General features: G+C 36.8%; 5 protein-coding genes across 6 annotated transcripts in view; 2 read left to right on the top strand and 3 right to left on the bottom strand.

Moving 5' to 3' along the window:
* The window catches only part of LOC109539232, a 10,687-nt gene extending 5,674 nt beyond the window's left edge, over nucleotides 1-5,013 (bottom strand). Inside the window, exon 1 of one of the 2 annotated variants that reach the window (XM_019906863.2) lies at nucleotides 4,872-5,013. In XM_019906863.2, coding sequence (XP_019762422.1) covers nucleotides 4,872-4,944 — 73 coding nt within the window. In that variant the 5' untranslated portion in view covers nucleotides 4,945-5,013. Of the gene's footprint in view, nucleotides 1-2,226; nucleotides 2,462-4,871 lie in introns of those variants that run through there. The other variant, XM_019906861.2, reaches the window with a different exon arrangement.
* Nucleotides 5,014-6,275: 1,262 nt separating this feature from the next.
* On the bottom strand, nucleotides 6,276-7,783 carry LOC109539267 (stomatin-like protein 2, mitochondrial). Its single transcript, XM_019906916.2, has 7 exons — nucleotides 7,698-7,783; nucleotides 7,546-7,641; nucleotides 7,235-7,492; nucleotides 6,996-7,181; nucleotides 6,740-6,937; nucleotides 6,532-6,687; nucleotides 6,276-6,476 (listed from the first exon to the last, which is right to left on the bottom strand). Exons 1-7 carry the CDS (start codon nucleotides 7,731-7,733, stop codon nucleotides 6,294-6,296), a joined length of 1,113 nt encoding a protein of 370 aa, XP_019762475.1. The 5' UTR covers nucleotides 7,734-7,783; the 3' UTR covers nucleotides 6,276-6,293.
* Nucleotides 7,784-8,361: 578 nt separating this feature from the next.
* LOC109539265 (coiled-coil domain-containing protein 112) lies at nucleotides 8,362-10,550 on the top strand. The gene is made up of 8 exons (XM_019906915.2): nucleotides 8,362-8,563; nucleotides 8,884-8,987; nucleotides 9,045-9,280; nucleotides 9,329-9,476; nucleotides 9,533-9,735; nucleotides 9,858-10,060; nucleotides 10,115-10,354; nucleotides 10,409-10,550. The coding sequence occupies exons 1-8, from the start codon at nucleotides 8,406-8,408 to the stop codon at nucleotides 10,440-10,442; spliced, it is 1,326 nt and encodes a 441-aa protein (XP_019762474.2). The 5' UTR covers nucleotides 8,362-8,405; the 3' UTR covers nucleotides 10,443-10,550.
* Nucleotides 10,492-12,410, bottom strand: LOC109539268 (maspardin). Its single transcript, XM_019906917.2, has 5 exons — nucleotides 12,095-12,410; nucleotides 11,869-12,038; nucleotides 11,514-11,817; nucleotides 11,215-11,463; nucleotides 10,492-11,160 (listed from the first exon to the last, which is right to left on the bottom strand). Exons 1-5 carry the CDS (start codon nucleotides 12,191-12,193, stop codon nucleotides 11,080-11,082), a joined length of 903 nt encoding a protein of 300 aa, XP_019762476.1. The 5' UTR covers nucleotides 12,194-12,410; the 3' UTR covers nucleotides 10,492-11,079.
* An 866-nt stretch (nucleotides 12,411-13,276) lies between these two features.
* Nucleotides 13,277-14,909, top strand: LOC109539269 (39S ribosomal protein L9, mitochondrial). Its single transcript, XM_019906918.2, has 4 exons — nucleotides 13,277-13,651; nucleotides 13,707-14,036; nucleotides 14,094-14,294; nucleotides 14,355-14,909. The coding sequence occupies exons 1-4, from the start codon at nucleotides 13,559-13,561 to the stop codon at nucleotides 14,541-14,543; spliced, it is 813 nt and encodes a 270-aa protein (XP_019762477.1). The 5' UTR covers nucleotides 13,277-13,558; the 3' UTR covers nucleotides 14,544-14,909.
* The last annotated feature ends 607 nt before the right edge of the window (nucleotides 14,910-15,516 follow it).

The following is a 15,516-nucleotide window of genomic DNA, read 5'->3' as shown; positions in this document are numbered from 1 at the left end:
CCCCCCCCCTGACTTTAAAGCTGGATCCGCCCCTGTATCTAAGCTAGAAGCTAAATAATGGACAGTAGAAGAAGACAGTGCAAGAATGACCAAATCTCAAAAATCTTATAGTTTTGCACTCGATTAAAAAAATAACCGCGCAGTGGAAAGAAACCAAACTCACACCTGTTCTTAATTGAAGCTTGTGTGGTCAATTGATCTTCTCGTCGATTGGAATACCAAGCGTGAATGTTGAGGAATAAGCAAAAACAGACGACAGTGCAAAAAAGGCCAAAAGTACTGAAACTAACAAAGGTTTTGCAAATGATAAAAAAACAAATCGCAACGCCTAAGGGAACTAAACTCGCACCTGGTCATACTGTGAGCTTCTGGATTCGACTGTTGAAGACCACATTCGGATATGAAATCTCGACGTTGAGAAATCAACAATAAACGAAGACCGTGCAAGAATGGCCGATCCTCGCAAATCTTACAGAAGTTTCTCAATTGACAGAAAATAAACTACTTGGCCGAATGGAATCGGGCTCAGAACTGGTGCAAACTCAAGGTTGCTTCATCAACTTCTGAAGCCTATATTTGAATATCTAATCTTCATGTTGAGGAATGAACAGTGAAAGAAGACATTGCAAGAATGACCAAATTTCGCCAATCTTACGAAGGTTCCGCAATTGATAAAAAAACTTACCATCCAGCCAAAAGGAACCAAACTCACACCCATTCTTAACCGAAGCTTCTGTTGCCAACTACCATTCTCTGCATCCGAATATCTGTCATGATTTTTGAGAAATGAGTAAAAACGGAAGACAGTGCAAGAAGGTCCAAAAATCGTGAAACTAACGCAGATTCCACAATTGATTCAAAACAAACCGCAAATCGTAAGAAAACTAAAGTCGCTTTTAGCCTGAAAAACTCAAGTTTCATTGCTCGAATTTTCAATTTAATCATCCATAATAATAAATTATAAATAGTTTTATTTATGTATTCAATATAAAGATCGTAAAACGTTATTTGCAGTTTAGCGCGATTAAATGCCAGCTTAAAGCAATGGAATAAATATTAAATTCCTTGATACAAGTAACACAACGGAAAAATAATAATGAACACTAACAGAGTAGACCTTTAGAGCATTAGATAAAGTTGCATAAACTAAACCAAAAAAGATCTATCACTCTCGTTTGGACCTCCAGGAACTAATGAAACTTTCACTAGTTTAACTGTACACCATACAAATTTTTTTAAACGAACCCAGTAAAGAATGAATTGAACGATTAATATTAAGTTGATAAGTATCGGCCTCAGGTCGAAGACTAGAAGCCCGGAAATTAAATTGTTTGAATCCGGAAGTGGTGCTTAAATACATTAAAATCCATACAACCAAAGGATGTTTACAGGACTTCCAACAGAGAAACAGATTACTATGCAGGTAAATTGCCATAATTATTCAAGCGATTAAGTATCTGCAAAGTAAAAGGCATAATCGAGCAAAATGCAAGTTTAGCGATCATATAACAATATTCTCCTAATTACAAATCCTACGTAAGCTCGATTGTTGCATATAAACTGGAACAAACAAAGATAAATTATCTTACATAATCATACCATCAGAGTATGGAAAGGTAAAGCTCTGTGAACGTGAATTTATATTGACAAAGTTTAGTCCTGCATCGCATAACTTCGATTAAGCCCATAATTATGGCAAAGTTCTAAAGATTCAATAAACAGATGGTATAATGAATATTTTAATGATCATTTGGGGATAATTGAATTAAACTTGTCAACCAGTAATATGCGGTATTAGAGGCGTTTTGTTCCATTTATTCGCATTTTCTGGGTAATTAATCAAAAACCTTCCATCACGTTGATTCAACTGTGTAACCAACAATAAACTGATTAATTGTAGAAGTTTTGTGTAACATTGAAAAGGTTACAAATATTCAATTCCTGCCTTTCCTAGTCAAACTTCGAGCAGGAAAGTGCAACTGGGGTCTGAGGGTAATAAGGACTATTAAGTAAACAGCTCTATTTGCTGAATTCAGCTGTCTGTATTATTGGGATGTATCTGCCTCAAATACACACCTCTTGACCTCACTGCAGTGAGAGGATATTCTGGATAGCAAAGAAGGAAATTGTGGCAATTTCCATTAAAAATTCATTGCAATTGAATGAATCTTTTAATATTGAGGAATTAGAATACAGATTTAGCATTTAGTTATAAAATAAACTTACGTTTGCCTTCGACGCCTTCAAATGTGATGAACAAACTACTCAATAGCACTAAAGTGAACACCAGTATTGCTTTAAATATTGCCATATTCAACTGTGAACAAACTCCAATTTCCCAGACTCAGAAAACCGACTAATTTCAAATTTTTCTCAAATAATTGCAACTGAGCGAGCGTTAGCGCTGAGCAGAAACTCCAATGGATAGTTCCAAGGGTCAGAAGCTGGGATCTTGGAAATCGGAGATGGAATGGACGCATGGAGAGATATCGGGAGTTTATAAATTATGTTGCGGGGGCTTGCGTGGTGACATTTTTTGATTGAATATTAAGTGTTGATGAAACGGCTGAATGCAGGCGAATGGGAACTTTTGAGCACAAGTGCTGCAGCATGAGAGACGTACTAAACTCAATAAAACTGGTAAAAAACTTTTTAAATTTTGCCATGTTTATATGCGAAATTAAGAGCATTGTTCGACAGTATCTCCTTATGGAGGAATGGTTGAAACAAAGAGAGGATTTGTGATTTGAATGCATTGGAATTGTCGGGCTTCCCAATTAATTCGCGTAGAAAGGTTTCAAATTCATAAGCCAATGAACAGTGCGGGAAATTAAATCGGTTTTAAATTAAATAATTCGCAAATTTCCCAGAGCGATTGAAATTTTTTAATATTTTTTTCGTTGCAAAACCTGAGGTTTTTCAGGGGATGAAACGGTTTAATTTCTTCAACCGTGTTTGCCGAAAATTCAGGATTTTTAAATTCATTTCATATTTGTTTAAAGCTCTAAAGTTTATTTTTTTACTTAACACGGACCCAATTTTTGCAAGAAGTTCCTCTTTATCTGCTTCTTGAGCGGAAAACTATGTATTTTCGATAGCATTCACGTTTTTTTAAGCAAATTTCTCGGACTTTTTCGGAACACGAAACATTCCGCAAGTTCCATGTGTCCAATGAGCGTAAATAATACGGAAAACTAGTTGCACAGTTTTCTTTTATTATTGTTGCTTATTCTGATTTGCTCTGAAATCTGGTTTTATTTCTTTTATTTTAGATTGATTATTTGAAACAAGTTTAGCTTTGTAATAAGCACAATGGCTCACACTCTCTTGTTTAAGAGCAAACAGATTTGGGCAAAAATCGAAAATTTGCTATCGCGATTAAATTGTAAATATTTTCCAGCAATATTAATGGGATTTTTCGTTTCAAAAACATGCTTTGTTGGTATCAGTATCAGTGAAAAACATTTAAACGAGCTTTTCTTAAAAATTAATATTTTCTCTAATGTACAGTGGAGCTCTTTTCTCTATTCAAAACCAGTGGCTTTGGCTCCTCCAAAGATGTACGGAAGTTGCGACATCATTTTGAACACTCAAATTGAACAAAGTCATATTTACAAATTGTACAAATAATTTGGACTAAAATATCTAAAAACTCTGTTTACTAGCAAGTAAAATGTGGACTTAAATTCATAAAGCTCAAGTAGGGGATGAACATTATTGTAAATTGGCAAAGATTATCTCAAAGGCAAACTTGGCCGCTAGAGAGCGAAGATTTGTTAAATTTATTACATGGATCCTTATCCTGAATGAAAACTTCACAGTCTACCATCAAGAGAAAAAACAACATTCAAGTTTCTACTATGAGTCTTCTGGAATTTTCAGCCGAAAACCGGCGAAAAGGATCAAATTTTCTTCCTTAGTTTAATCCGCTTTAAAACATGCAATTGATAAAAATTTGTACATTTCAGTGCAAAACCAACAGTGAGGATTAGGAGAAATCGCCGGCAAAATTTGAATTTACTTTCTCCATTCAGCGCTTAACAAATTAGAAATGTTGTTGATTTTGCGCATTATTAAAGCAGAAAAGGGTTGATTTAGTAGGTAGACGTTTAACAAAATCATAGAAAAGCAGACTTGTACTGTTAAAGTGTAGATTGCAAATTTTCATATTCAAAACTAAGAAAAAATTATTTCGTTAGCAACAAACTTAAATACTTGCTCTTAACTAAGTTCTTTAGTGGCTTGTTAAATCGGTGATATATTATGAAAAACAAACTCCTAATAAGAAGCACGCTCAATCAGCTAAAAAAGCAACCAAATAGCTGACTCTTGCTAAACTTTCTATTAGATTGGGGCGGTTTTCTGGCGAAATTTTCACCTATTCATGTCGAATTTTCCTACTGGAACTTACTTGGGCGCTAATATATATTTTGGAGTTAAACAGTGATTGTGCTGAGTTGGGAACATTCAATGTTTAACTGAGTGAAATATAGTAAAATTGTTATTATGTTAACATGTTCTTGCTATGGAGCGTTGTCAGCAGCAGTGGCAAATTCCCTTATTCAAATTGAGGAAAAAAATACACAATTCCGAACATATACAATGCATCCATTTAGGAAAAATAAATTACCAATGTCGGCTCAGCCCGTACAGGCATAATGCGACTGAAAGGAATTTAAATTTGAAAGGCCATATACAAAGCAACCGGGGCTTAAGTAATTTAGAGGCAAATAGATGTAATTTGAATTGGGGGTGTTATTTTTTCAATGCAAACAGCCCAGAACTTCTTTTGTATCCTTTAAAAGCATGTGTAACTTATCGGCGTTTTTATTGGACTGTTTCTACAGTGAAAAAATGAAGAAACTACTTACTCTTCGCTTCTATGTGGTTGATGATGAAAGCCGCAATTACCACTGAAATTAAGCTGATAGCTGGATGAGCCATTTTTCTCAAATTTCGAATTGTTCTGTTCTGAAATGATCTGCAAAAGTGACTACATAAAGCGTATGAGGCTTTTATATGTACGCGTGTAGGCAATTAATAAGGCACTTGAGAGACTTATTTGCCTGCGATAAAATTGCGACTAATAATTATTTCTTGCCTGTTTCTCTGCTGGAACAAAGTGAAAAAAACACATTGAAAACATCATCAACTCCAATATAAAACTTCCATAACTTTTGGGGCTTTTATGGTCGATTTATTGGGTTAATCAAGACATAAAAGTTTAAAACTTTGTGACAGTAATGTATGCGTCTCGTTCCCGCAGCTCTTTTTGTCCATTTGATTTAAAATATTTACATTTCTGAAAATAAATCTTAGGTAAATTTATCCTTTCAAGGAAAATTGTAGTTTACAGGTGTTTCGAAAGAATTTCGCGAAAAGGATTTCGCAGTCATTGCATGAAACCAAAAAAACTGGAAAAATGCATTATTTTTTGCGAATTGTATTGAATATAACTGGTTTATGAATATTGGTCATATCAGTTTCGCTATTTATTAAAATGGCTCTTTGAATAAAGAATCCATGCAAAAAGCGACGTATTTTTCCGAGCAGGTTCACTTACAAAATAATAGTACATGTCCGAGTGCGGAGATCTACATTTGGATTTAAATGTAAAGCCAATTTTATATGAATAAGTCTGATTTTTCGAGTTGATCGCTTATAAAAGCCTGCATGCGATTGCAGGCAAAATCAATTTAATTATTTTTCGGAACATTCAGTTGCCGGGAGGATTACGGCTAACTTTTGCGGACGTTTGTTAAAAATGTCCAAAAGCGTTTCTTTTAAYTCAGTCCGTAATTSCTCAGTAACTATTCAGCTTGTTTAAAGGAAAATTAATGGTAGTTTTCTTAGGAAGCCACAGTCCAAAAAAAGTAGGTTTTTCAATCAAAAATTATGTAAAGTAGCCGTCTAAGCTGCTAGCAATTTTCCTCTTCAATTGAGATGAAAAAAATAACAATAAAAACACTATTATTATCTCCCTGGTTCAAGTGGCTTGCTGCCGAAAAGATCCTCAAAGCTAATTTTGAACTACACTAATTCGCCCCTCTGTTTGATTTACCGTTATAATACAGGCAATTGGTTAATTGTTCAAACAATAAATGAGAACGTAAACCTCGCCGATAACTTTCATAATGAACGTTTTGAAGTGTTTGTGCCAGACCCAAATGGAGTTTATTGCATAATTTAGAATTTTCAAGGGAACTGCACGAACCCTCCAAACTAAACCAAGGCAGGACCAGGAATCGGAAAGCCTAAATATAAACAAATCCAAGTCAATGTTATCAATTCTTTCATTTTGGAACACAGTTTTTACTATCTAATTCAGCCATTTTTTCTCTATGCTTCTTCAGATCCTCCTCATCGCTAAAGTATTCCTCTAAATTATCCTGCGGTTTCAATGGAAGTATTTTCTTAAATGCCTGCTTCTTTTGTTGGATATTGTCCTTAGTTATCGTGGAATATACTGTCAAGGCCTAAAATCGAAGTTTTGATAAAACGATTCTACTATTGGCTGGAAAAAATCCTTGCCTGAGTAACCATGCTGGAAATATCGTTGGCATTGGCTGGCAATATCAGTGTGTTGTTTGTTCTGGCTAAGTTCTCAAAAGCGCCCACATACTGCTCAGCTATTGTTAAGGCGGCAGCATTCGATCCCTGCTCGTTCAGCAGAGCGTCGGCCACCACCTGATTCAGCAACAGTTGGTAAAGAACTTTACTCGGCCAGATCTTTACTTACTTGTATGCCTTTGGCTCGGGCTTCGGCTACTGCTCTAATCGCCGCCGCCTCACCACTAGCCTTATTAATTTGCTCCTGCTTCTCAGCTTCAGACGCCAAAATCCTTGCTTGCCTTTTACCTTCTGCCACGTTAATGTCTGCTGCTCGGACTCCTTCAGATTCCAACACTGCAGCCCGCTTCTTCCGCTCGGCTTCAACCTGAGTAGTTTAAATTCTAGCTTCTTTTCCTTGGATAAAATTTACTCCCTTTACTCACCTGCATTTGCATCGCCTCCTGAACCCTTTGCGGCAGTTTGATATCACGGATTTCATACCTAAGGCATGTCATTCCCCAAGCTTCGCTAGCCTTGTTAATTGATTCCACCATCGATACATTTAAGCTCTCCCTTTCCCTGAATACTTTGTCTAGTGAAATTTTGCCCAGCTCTGATCTCATGGTGGTCTAAAATCAACTAATGAGTAAAAAAGCCGATGAAGCACAGTTGAGTTGAGTGCCTGAGCCAGTTGAGTTATTGCAAACTCTGGATCCTCCACCCCATAACTAGTTAGGTATGGATCGACGATTCGCAAGTATAAAACGCCATCAATACTCAAAGTTACATTGTCAGACGTAATGGCACTTTGTTTAGGAATATCTACGGCTATTTCCTTGAGACTCTGCACGTATTTTACTCTATCAGCTATAGGAATTAGGATGTTCAGGCCAGGCTCCAGAATCCTGTGAAATTTGCCCATTCGCTCCACAATCCAGGCCTAAAATATTCGGGGGCTTAGTTCCCAAGCTGGACACCTAAAGAAGCACTTACCTCCTGCTGCGGCACAAACATGACCACAGTATTAATCGGTGTGTAGGATTTATGCTTAAGGGCCGCTTGTTTCCAGGCATTGTTCAGCGGCTTTATCTGTAATTGCGTTTATTTTAGCCTTGAAGGAACACTGTAAAGCGGTTAGGTGGTACCTGGAGCACTGTCCTAGCAAGGCTTCGAGAGAACATATTTCTAGAACCAAGGAGTAATGCAGGATTTATAGTTTCTTTGCACAAAATTGTGATAGGACATAAACCTCACTTATTATGTTAGGAAATTTTGAGGTTGACATGTTGACATGAGATGCGATGTGCAGCAGTGATGCGAGATAGGAGATTTAAATCTGCGTGACGTAATTGACGCTGTGATAAATGTTATAAAAGTATAAGTTATACAAAAATTATTAAGATTTGAGAAAGAATTGCTTCAGCTGATACAGCAATGAATAATTCTCATATTTAGTGGAGCCTTTTCATTTTAAAGAAAAGTTTTATTTTCCGAGTTTGAGTAAAACTTGATTTGGATGACAGTCAGTGACAACTTTTGTCTGAGGTGAAAGTAACTTTTTCAAAAATCGAAAATTATCTTAATTGGCTTGAATTGAGAGAGAATAATAATAATCAGCGCCTTAACTTGAACATTCCTTCATAGAAGAAATAGCGAATTTGAATCAAATATTTCAATTTTCTGTTTGAACTTAAACATTATCACTTGCCAAATTTAAGCCCAATTTTCATGATTTTATCTACAAAAGCTCCATTATTTCTATAAATATACTTGTTATTAAACCGGTAAATGTGACTAACCGGAACTTCGCCCAAAAAGTTTGATCAATACGTTAATCAACCAAACTAGATAAAATGCTACTGTTAAATAATATTCCAGAATTAAATAAACTTCAGCAGCTAGAATGCACTTTAGAGAAAAGTATCGAAAGTTTCATATCAACTTGCAGTAAAACCATGCCGGAGTTTGAGAGTGACCTTTCCGGAATTTACCAAGCAACTCAAGACTCATGGTAAGTATACTTAACGTATACGTAAGTGTTACTAATAACTAAAATTAATTACCAGCGGTGATTAGTTTAAAGGTAATAGCAATAGCTAGACTACAGTTTATGTGATTAGTCTACAGTTGATGTCATAATAATCCTGCTGGAGAAGATGGTGGATGCTCTGAGATTTTTCTTTTATTAACTGCCTACTTATTCATTATTAATTAATTATCCCAAGCAAGCCCTAAACATTCATCTAGTAATATTCAGCTATAAGAAAAAATCACTCTCCAGCCTTACTCTCTTTAATACAGTCAAATAGTCTGCTTGCACAAATGTTTCAGTAACCAGGAAATCAGCCGTGTAAGCCAAAATATCCAGACAATTGCCAAATCCTTGAAATCAAAAGCGGATTTATTAAAGGATAAGAAAATGAGCGAAATTAATGGTAATAGCACACTATAGAAAACATCTACTATTGCATTTCACAGTAAAACAATTGTAGACTTTGAAAAATTCAAAGCGGAAATGGTGCTTATTCAAGAAAACATTATGAACTTGAAGCGAACATCCAAACTGGAGCTGAACAGGCTGAAACAGTTGGAAATTGAAATGGCTGATGAGTTGGAATCCTACTACAATGTAAAGCTTCCTGAATGGAGTGAACGTTTCCATATTTCCAATCTAGATTTAATCCCGGCTCGAATAAAGAACAAACAGTGGTCAGGGCAACCCAACAAGGTAAACGGCGTAATCCTCTAAATATGTCGTCAGCTCCATATTTTCTAGGACGTGAAAGAGTACTTCGATTTTGTGCATCAAAGTGGCGGCCACGAAAATGGCTGGCGGAAGGAAGACCACCTTTTATTCCTAAAGTTAAGAAAAAAGTTCACTAAACTGGCAGACTTAGCTGCGAACTTGCATGAAATATTGCCAGGTAAAACGCAAACTGAATGCAGAATACTACCAAAGGCCTTAACACAAAATTTGTAGACATTTCGTTGGAAGAAATAACGCAACACAATGACTGGTACACAAAATACCTGCAATTGCAGTCCAAGAAAAAGAAAGCGATCCACAAGTGGAAACTCAATAAAACCAGTAGCAAAATAACGGAAAACCATGAAAGTCCTACAATCACTCCGCTCATGAAAGAAGATGCGTCGGCGTTTAGGGAGAAACTGATGCAATGGAAGGTTACCAAACTCTCAATTTTGTGGAACGCTTAATTAATAAAAAAAAACACCATTAAAGCGCAGCTATATTCAACTAGACCATAACAGTGGGTTTGTATTTTTTATGCAATTTTCGTTTACAGGCAGAGAAAGAAGAGAAAATGCTAATCGATCAGGAGCTGGAAAAACTGAAACTCCAGGAAATCATTGAGAGGGAAAGAGCGAAAAAGCACAGACATATCGAAATGAAAAAACTGGTCAATGAATGGCGAGAATCAAAAATGATATTCGAGCAATCGCAAAAGCAGCAACAGAGAATCTTGGAGGAACTGGAAAAAAAGAAGAGGTACACTTTGGCTTCAGATTGCAACTATTTCAGACATTTACATGTTTTTTCTAGAGGCGCCAATGCAAATAAACTGATAAAGCAATTCCAGTCAATGGACGAGCTTCATATAATGAAGATGCGGCAAATTCACAAAAAAATCACCAATGATCCGAAAAAACGAGTCCAGTCTGGCCCGTCGGTTTCCAGAGATCCAAACCGTGTAGCGCAGCCAACAATCCAATGGGCGCAAAGAGTTCGAGCTGCTAAAGAACCGTTCAAAGGGCCTTTGCCGATTTTCGACATGCCCAAACTGTAAGTGTTTGCAAACCTTTAAGAAGCTTGAACTTTTTAAATTTGCAATTTCAGCGCTATTCCGGAATGGAGGAAAACCATTACGTAAATCTACCTGGGGCTCAAAGGGCTATAAATGTACAATTTAAACTATACAGTCATTAACCAACTGTGGTGTTTATTGAGATTGTATCAAAAAATATATTTAGGTATCCTAGCTTTTTTTAATATACTTTACACTTTAAATTTCTAAACTAAAATTAACACAATTTAAATGGTAACTAGCTTGCTGAAAGCTATAAGTCAGTTGGCTTTAGATGCAAAATGGAAGTTCAAAAATGTTGCGAGCTTATTACAGGTTTCATCATTTAAAATAATTCGGAAAGAGAATTTATCTTTTCTAGAAAACTTCACAAAAACTTTGGTAGTAGTTAAAAATACTTCGAATTTGGCCTACTAGCTTAAAATGTCTCTAGTTCGAGTTTTCACTTACATATACCCTGTATTTGGAAATAATCTAAACTATCTAAGACCCTACAAAGTACATTATTGCACATTTTAAAAAATGCCAGTCACTTGTTTAATCAAGCCATTCGGGTTTTTCAGTCTTTTGCATATGAACCCGCTGTAAATTATCAAAGGGTTACCGAATATAGCTGGATAGGAATAACGGTTTAAATCATCAAAATCTACGCGCATAAGTTGCGGGAATACCGTGGAAGACAACAGTTAAACCGTCGAAAAATTTATGAACTTGCCAGTCGGTGGTTTATCAAACATTTATCCGAAGACGCCAAAGGGCCGCCATCAAATTGCCGCAAATGGATCTATAATAGAAGTACAGTGAAATTTCAATGATTTGCCCCTTTAGGGGCACTTACCAACAAATGCAAATTGACCTCAGCGCTGCGACTTAAAAAGGGAAAATGCCCGCCGTTCTTCAAATGAGCTAATTTAGCTTGAGGGTAGCATTTGTACAGCTGCTCCTTAACCGGAAAGGTCAATGGGGAGCCTTCGAAAACGTCTATAATGGTAACGGCCAGGTCTATTAACTTGTGAGCCTCCACATATCCATTGGCGCAGTTTAGAGTTAGGCGACTTGCCAGTTCACTTTGAGTTAGACTGTCCAGCTATAGAAAGACTAGTAGGAAAGTAGCATGTTAAATTCATAGTAAATTACCCTTTCCACCATAAAGTCTGTGGTGTGAACCACGTCAGGGTCCGTGGCTGGTGGAGGCTGAAAGTTGGATAGAAGCATCTTTTTCAAAACTAGGGCTGGCAGCATCCAGTAAATTGAAGCGGTTTCGTTCGCTTTGAACACTGTGGTGTCAGAGAAGCTGTTGCAAAGTATCAGTGAAGCCACCCTTGGCCGAAGGGATGTGCCTTCCGCAAATTTCTGTGCCAAATAGCCACCTAACGAAGCCCCAAATATATGGACCTTTGAAAGAGAGAGGTAGTCCAAAAGCTTTCTAAAACCATCACACCTAAAACCTCCTTAAAATCACAATGGACTGAATGTTTTGGCCAAGTCGTACCATTCATTTGCCGTCCAATAAGGTGGGGCTTCTGCGGATATCACTCGAATGCCCCGGGCAGACAAAGCTAGGGCTTGTCTGAAGAAAATATCGGCTGTCCCCGAAACAGGCGAAAGACAAATTAGCGGATTTTGCACCGTTTTTGGCCCGCAATCGTAGATGCGCCATTCCTAGATAAAGTCCCATTTTATACGGAAAACTGGTGGATCCTCGGGGATTCACTCACCTGTTCAGGATCATTACTGACGGAAATGCGCCTCAAAGGCACATTGCTACGAAAGCTCAAGTATTCAGCTGATTGAGACCACTCACTCACAGTACTCATTTTAATTAATTTCTTCGGTTTTAAATTAGAACAAACTTACGTGCAAACCATGTGCAAGCAAAGCAAAACACAAATCGTCTGTGCACAAATCATAGATAAAGACCATAGAATAAGATTTTTTTCTGGCTTATTGATAAAGACCATAAATAAAGACCGGTGATAAAGACTGATGATGTTCTGTGATCTGTGCCATAGATAAAGACGAGTGCACAGATCACAGAGGTTATTTTGGAACAGATATCGATATGGAACAGTGAACCTGACCGATATTTAAAATAACATGTGATTTGAAATAACAGGGCTCGCCTACGATGCTGTATACTTTATAAGTGGTATAAATTTTAGTTCCAAATATGCATAACTTTTTGTTCATTCCTATTTGTTATGTAAAACGGGCACTTGCCAGTTTCTAAATACATTTTTCTTGAGACGTCGGAGAGACTTCTCTGAGGCTGTATTTTACTCGTAAAGATTTATCCTACAACGTACAGTAAATGAAAATTTCATTACTGATTGACCAAAAAAAGTTATGGTACCATTTTCGTGAAACAAATCTAAATTAATTATTGAAAATTAACAAAACGCTGAAATCGACGGCTTTTTTTTATTTTTGAGTAAACTAATGAACGGATTTTAATGTAGTTTATCTGATATCATAGGTATTTTTAATACTTCAAAAAAACGATAATTTTTTTTTCAATAGCATCAACGGTTCAACAATTATACACAAAAAACGGGCTTTCGCACTGTCTTTAATTATTTATAAATAATTGTTTATAAACAATGTTCCACAGCCGGAAATCGAGCACAAACTATAGTCTCAATATTCTGACATCCTTCCAAACAACTTCCAATAATCTTTTACCATCATATTTTCAGTGCCCGAAACAGGCCTTTTAACGTGTAATCTGACTGGACTCAGAATACGCTTCAGCCCGGTTTCAGGTACAAACCAATATTTATCATGGGCCAAAATAACATGTGACTAAAAATCACAGATACTTGGAACAGGCACACATGGAACCTGTGAACATGTGAAAAGTACTGGTGTGTGGCATCCCTATCACAGACTACATACTATTCCCTTATATGTACATATCACAGATTACAGAGTAACCTCTGTGATCTGTGGTACATATATAAGCCTTGTTCTATGATGTATACGACCTAACCTCGAATCCACCACATTGTTTATATCATAGAACGTTTAATTCCCCCATTTGTAAAGATCATCTTTATGCTTTGGTCAGAGACAAGTCTTGTCTGTCAAGTACTTGTCTCTGCTTTGGTTTCATTCGTTTCGTAGTGTTATTAAGTGGCTCACTAGTGAATGAAACCAGTATAAAAATATTTCCTTTCCTTCAAATGATGTTGAGAACGGCTATATCTTCCTTCAACAGGATTTCGGGTCATAATTCGTTTCTGAACGTAAACTCGTGTTTAAGCGATCAAGTCCGAGTAAGTACCGTTCATGACCCCTCTGAATCCGAACATGATAATAATTGCCTTTCAGACAACGTACATGCTAAAGAGAAAGTTTGCTCCGAAGCTTCATAGAAAGGGTGCCACCCCTAAAAACCTGTTAGCTAAACACTACGTGTACGAACTAATACGGGACACTAATACAGTCAAAAAGCCCGACATTGAAGTCGTGCTAACTGCATTTGTGGATGGTGTGGGAAACCTTGGCGATAAAGTGACTGTGAGACCACTTTTCGGGTACAATAATTTACTTTTGCCTGGGTTAGCAGTTTACGCGACACCGGAAAATATCATCAAGTACAAAAGAGAAACTGACGAGTCCAGCCAAAAAGTTCGGTACAGTTCGTCTAATGCATTATTGGTTAGTACAAGCTAAACATTATTCAGCACTGGTATTTCTGATCTAAAATCTTTTCAGATGATGAAAACCTTATCCCGACACATCCTGTCGGTAGTCATGAATAAGGATCACCCTTGGACAATTCAGCCTTGGCACATAAAAGCTTCATTTCGCAAATCTGGCTTCGTCGTTCCAGAGCATGCAATCACTCTCCCTGAACAACAAATTACCGGACCCGATATGAGTTTAGAGAATAAACAGTTTTATGTTACAGTTACGGTATGCGATCCCTCCTCAATCAATACAACGTCCAACTACTGATTTATTTCGCATTTTCAGATAAATAAATCGGAATCCGTTGACGTACGTTGCCGACTCCACCATTGGAGCACCGAAGTGGTTGAACGACTTCCATATGTAGAAAAATTCTGGGATATTCCGACGGATGTTATTCATCCTGAATTTGCGGATGTGTTACAGCGGATGCAGGGTGAAAAAGAAACTAAAAACGTGGATCATTGTGAATGAAAAGTGCTGCGCTGACAAGTTTTCCGAAATGTTAGGGAAGAGTTCAAAAACAGACCTTATTATTGTTTACAGGAAAATTGACTTGAAAAACGTATAAAATAGTGCGTAAGTAGATGACATGGGTTTTATTGTAGAAACTTCTCTTCCGCAAATAAAACGTTATTCTTGTCGATGTAAAATTATCAATAAGATCAAAATCAAAGTTTAAACCAGATTTTCTTGAGGACAAGGAGACCCAATACAATTGTTTCTGTGTAAACACTAATCTCAAAACCAATATCTGAATGCACGCAAGTTTAATTGTTTTCTCTGGACAAAAGCAACAACGTGTTAATTAATAAAAAGATAATTGAACRCCYTTTAAAACGATGTGCCACTTGACCCCCCTTCCCATTTCAGATACTAAGRGTGACCCCTACCCGTCCTAGGGGGTTGAAACAAGGAGGCTGAAAATATRCATTTAAAGTGTCMYMYTTWYRAWMAAAATTGATAACRTRTCTCCGATTTTTCATATTTTCAACTGCAARAAAGATATTAAGGRTGGGAAGTTTTCAAATTGACACCCTGTATGTTAAAGTTGCGAYGAACTAGTTTTGGTTATCMGAAATTAGRGCTCGGAATCAAACTCGAATAATTCGAGTATTCGAATATTCGAAAAGCGAATAATTATATTATGKGTAGTCATAACTCGAATATTCGAATACACCAACATTATCAAACTCATGTAAGACGTAAGTAAATAACGAAACCAATAAATTCTAAACAACCACCTAAGTGGGCATAGAAGAAGTGCAGATAAAGGTTGACATATACAGTAGCGGTAGGATGAATTTCCCCGTCAGTTTTAAAGGGAAGATTTTTATGTACAAAAGCTGACCCAAATTTCGATCATCCTATTCAAGTACGTCGTTCTACCGCCCAACGAGAACTTTTTCAAATTCGTAGAACTCAGGGCTTGAGCTTATTTCAAGCT

Source organism: Dendroctonus ponderosae, unplaced genomic scaffold, assembly GCF_020466585.1.
Source record: "Dendroctonus ponderosae isolate FM_Combo_2020 unplaced genomic scaffold, Dpon_F_20191213v2 Dpon_F_20191213_7, whole genome shotgun sequence".
Classification (NCBI taxonomy): Eukaryota; Metazoa; Arthropoda; class Insecta; order Coleoptera; family Curculionidae; genus Dendroctonus; species Dendroctonus ponderosae.
This window is presented reverse-complemented; position numbering and strand designations above follow the sequence as displayed.

What these genes read in the sequence shown, in the direction of transcription:
- LOC109539267 (XM_019906916.2), bottom strand. Translation starts at nt 7,733, where the DNA reads ATGTTCTCTCGAAGCCTTGCTAGGACAGTGCTCCAG. An exon ending in TTGCTAGGACAGTGCTCCAG is followed by an intron (nt 7,642 to 7,697) that starts GTACCACCTAAC and finishes ACGCAATTACAG; the next exon opens with ATAAAGCCGCTGAACAATGC. An exon ending in CAATAACTCAACTGGCTCAG is followed by an intron (nt 7,182 to 7,234) that starts GCACTCAACTCA and finishes AGTTGATTTTAG; the next exon opens with ACCACCATGAGATCAGAGCT.
- LOC109539265 (XM_019906915.2), top strand. Translation starts at nt 8,406, where the DNA reads ATGCTACTGTTAAATAATATTCCAGAATTAAATAAACTTCAGCAGCTA. An exon ending in GGTCAGGGCAACCCAACAAG is followed by an intron (nt 9,281 to 9,328) that starts GTAAACGGCGTA and finishes CATATTTTCTAG; the next exon opens with GACGTGAAAGAGTACTTCGA. An exon ending in CTTGCATGAAATATTGCCAG is followed by an intron (nt 9,477 to 9,532) that starts GTAAAACGCAAA and finishes CAAAATTTGTAG; the next exon opens with ACATTTCGTTGGAAGAAATA.
- LOC109539268 (XM_019906917.2), bottom strand. Translation starts at nt 12,193, where the DNA reads ATGAGTACTGTGAGTGAGTGGTCTCAATCAGCTGAATACTTGAGCTTT. An exon ending in TATTGGACGGCAAATGAATG is followed by an intron (nt 11,818 to 11,868) that starts GTACGACTTGGC and finishes AGGAGGTTTTAG; the next exon opens with GTGTGATGGTTTTAGAAAGC. An exon ending in CAGACTTTATGGTGGAAAGG is followed by an intron (nt 11,464 to 11,513) that starts GTAATTTACTAT and finishes GTCTTTCTATAG; the next exon opens with CTGGACAGTCTAACTCAAAG.
- LOC109539269 (XM_019906918.2), top strand. Translation starts at nt 13,559, where the DNA reads ATGATGTTGAGAACGGCTATATCTTCCTTCAACAGGATTTCGGGTCAT. An exon ending in GTTTAAGCGATCAAGTCCGA is followed by an intron (nt 13,652 to 13,706) that starts GTAAGTACCGTT and finishes ATTGCCTTTCAG; the next exon opens with ACAACGTACATGCTAAAGAG. An exon ending in GTTCGTCTAATGCATTATTG is followed by an intron (nt 14,037 to 14,093) that starts GTTAGTACAAGC and finishes AAATCTTTTCAG; the next exon opens with ATGATGAAAACCTTATCCCG.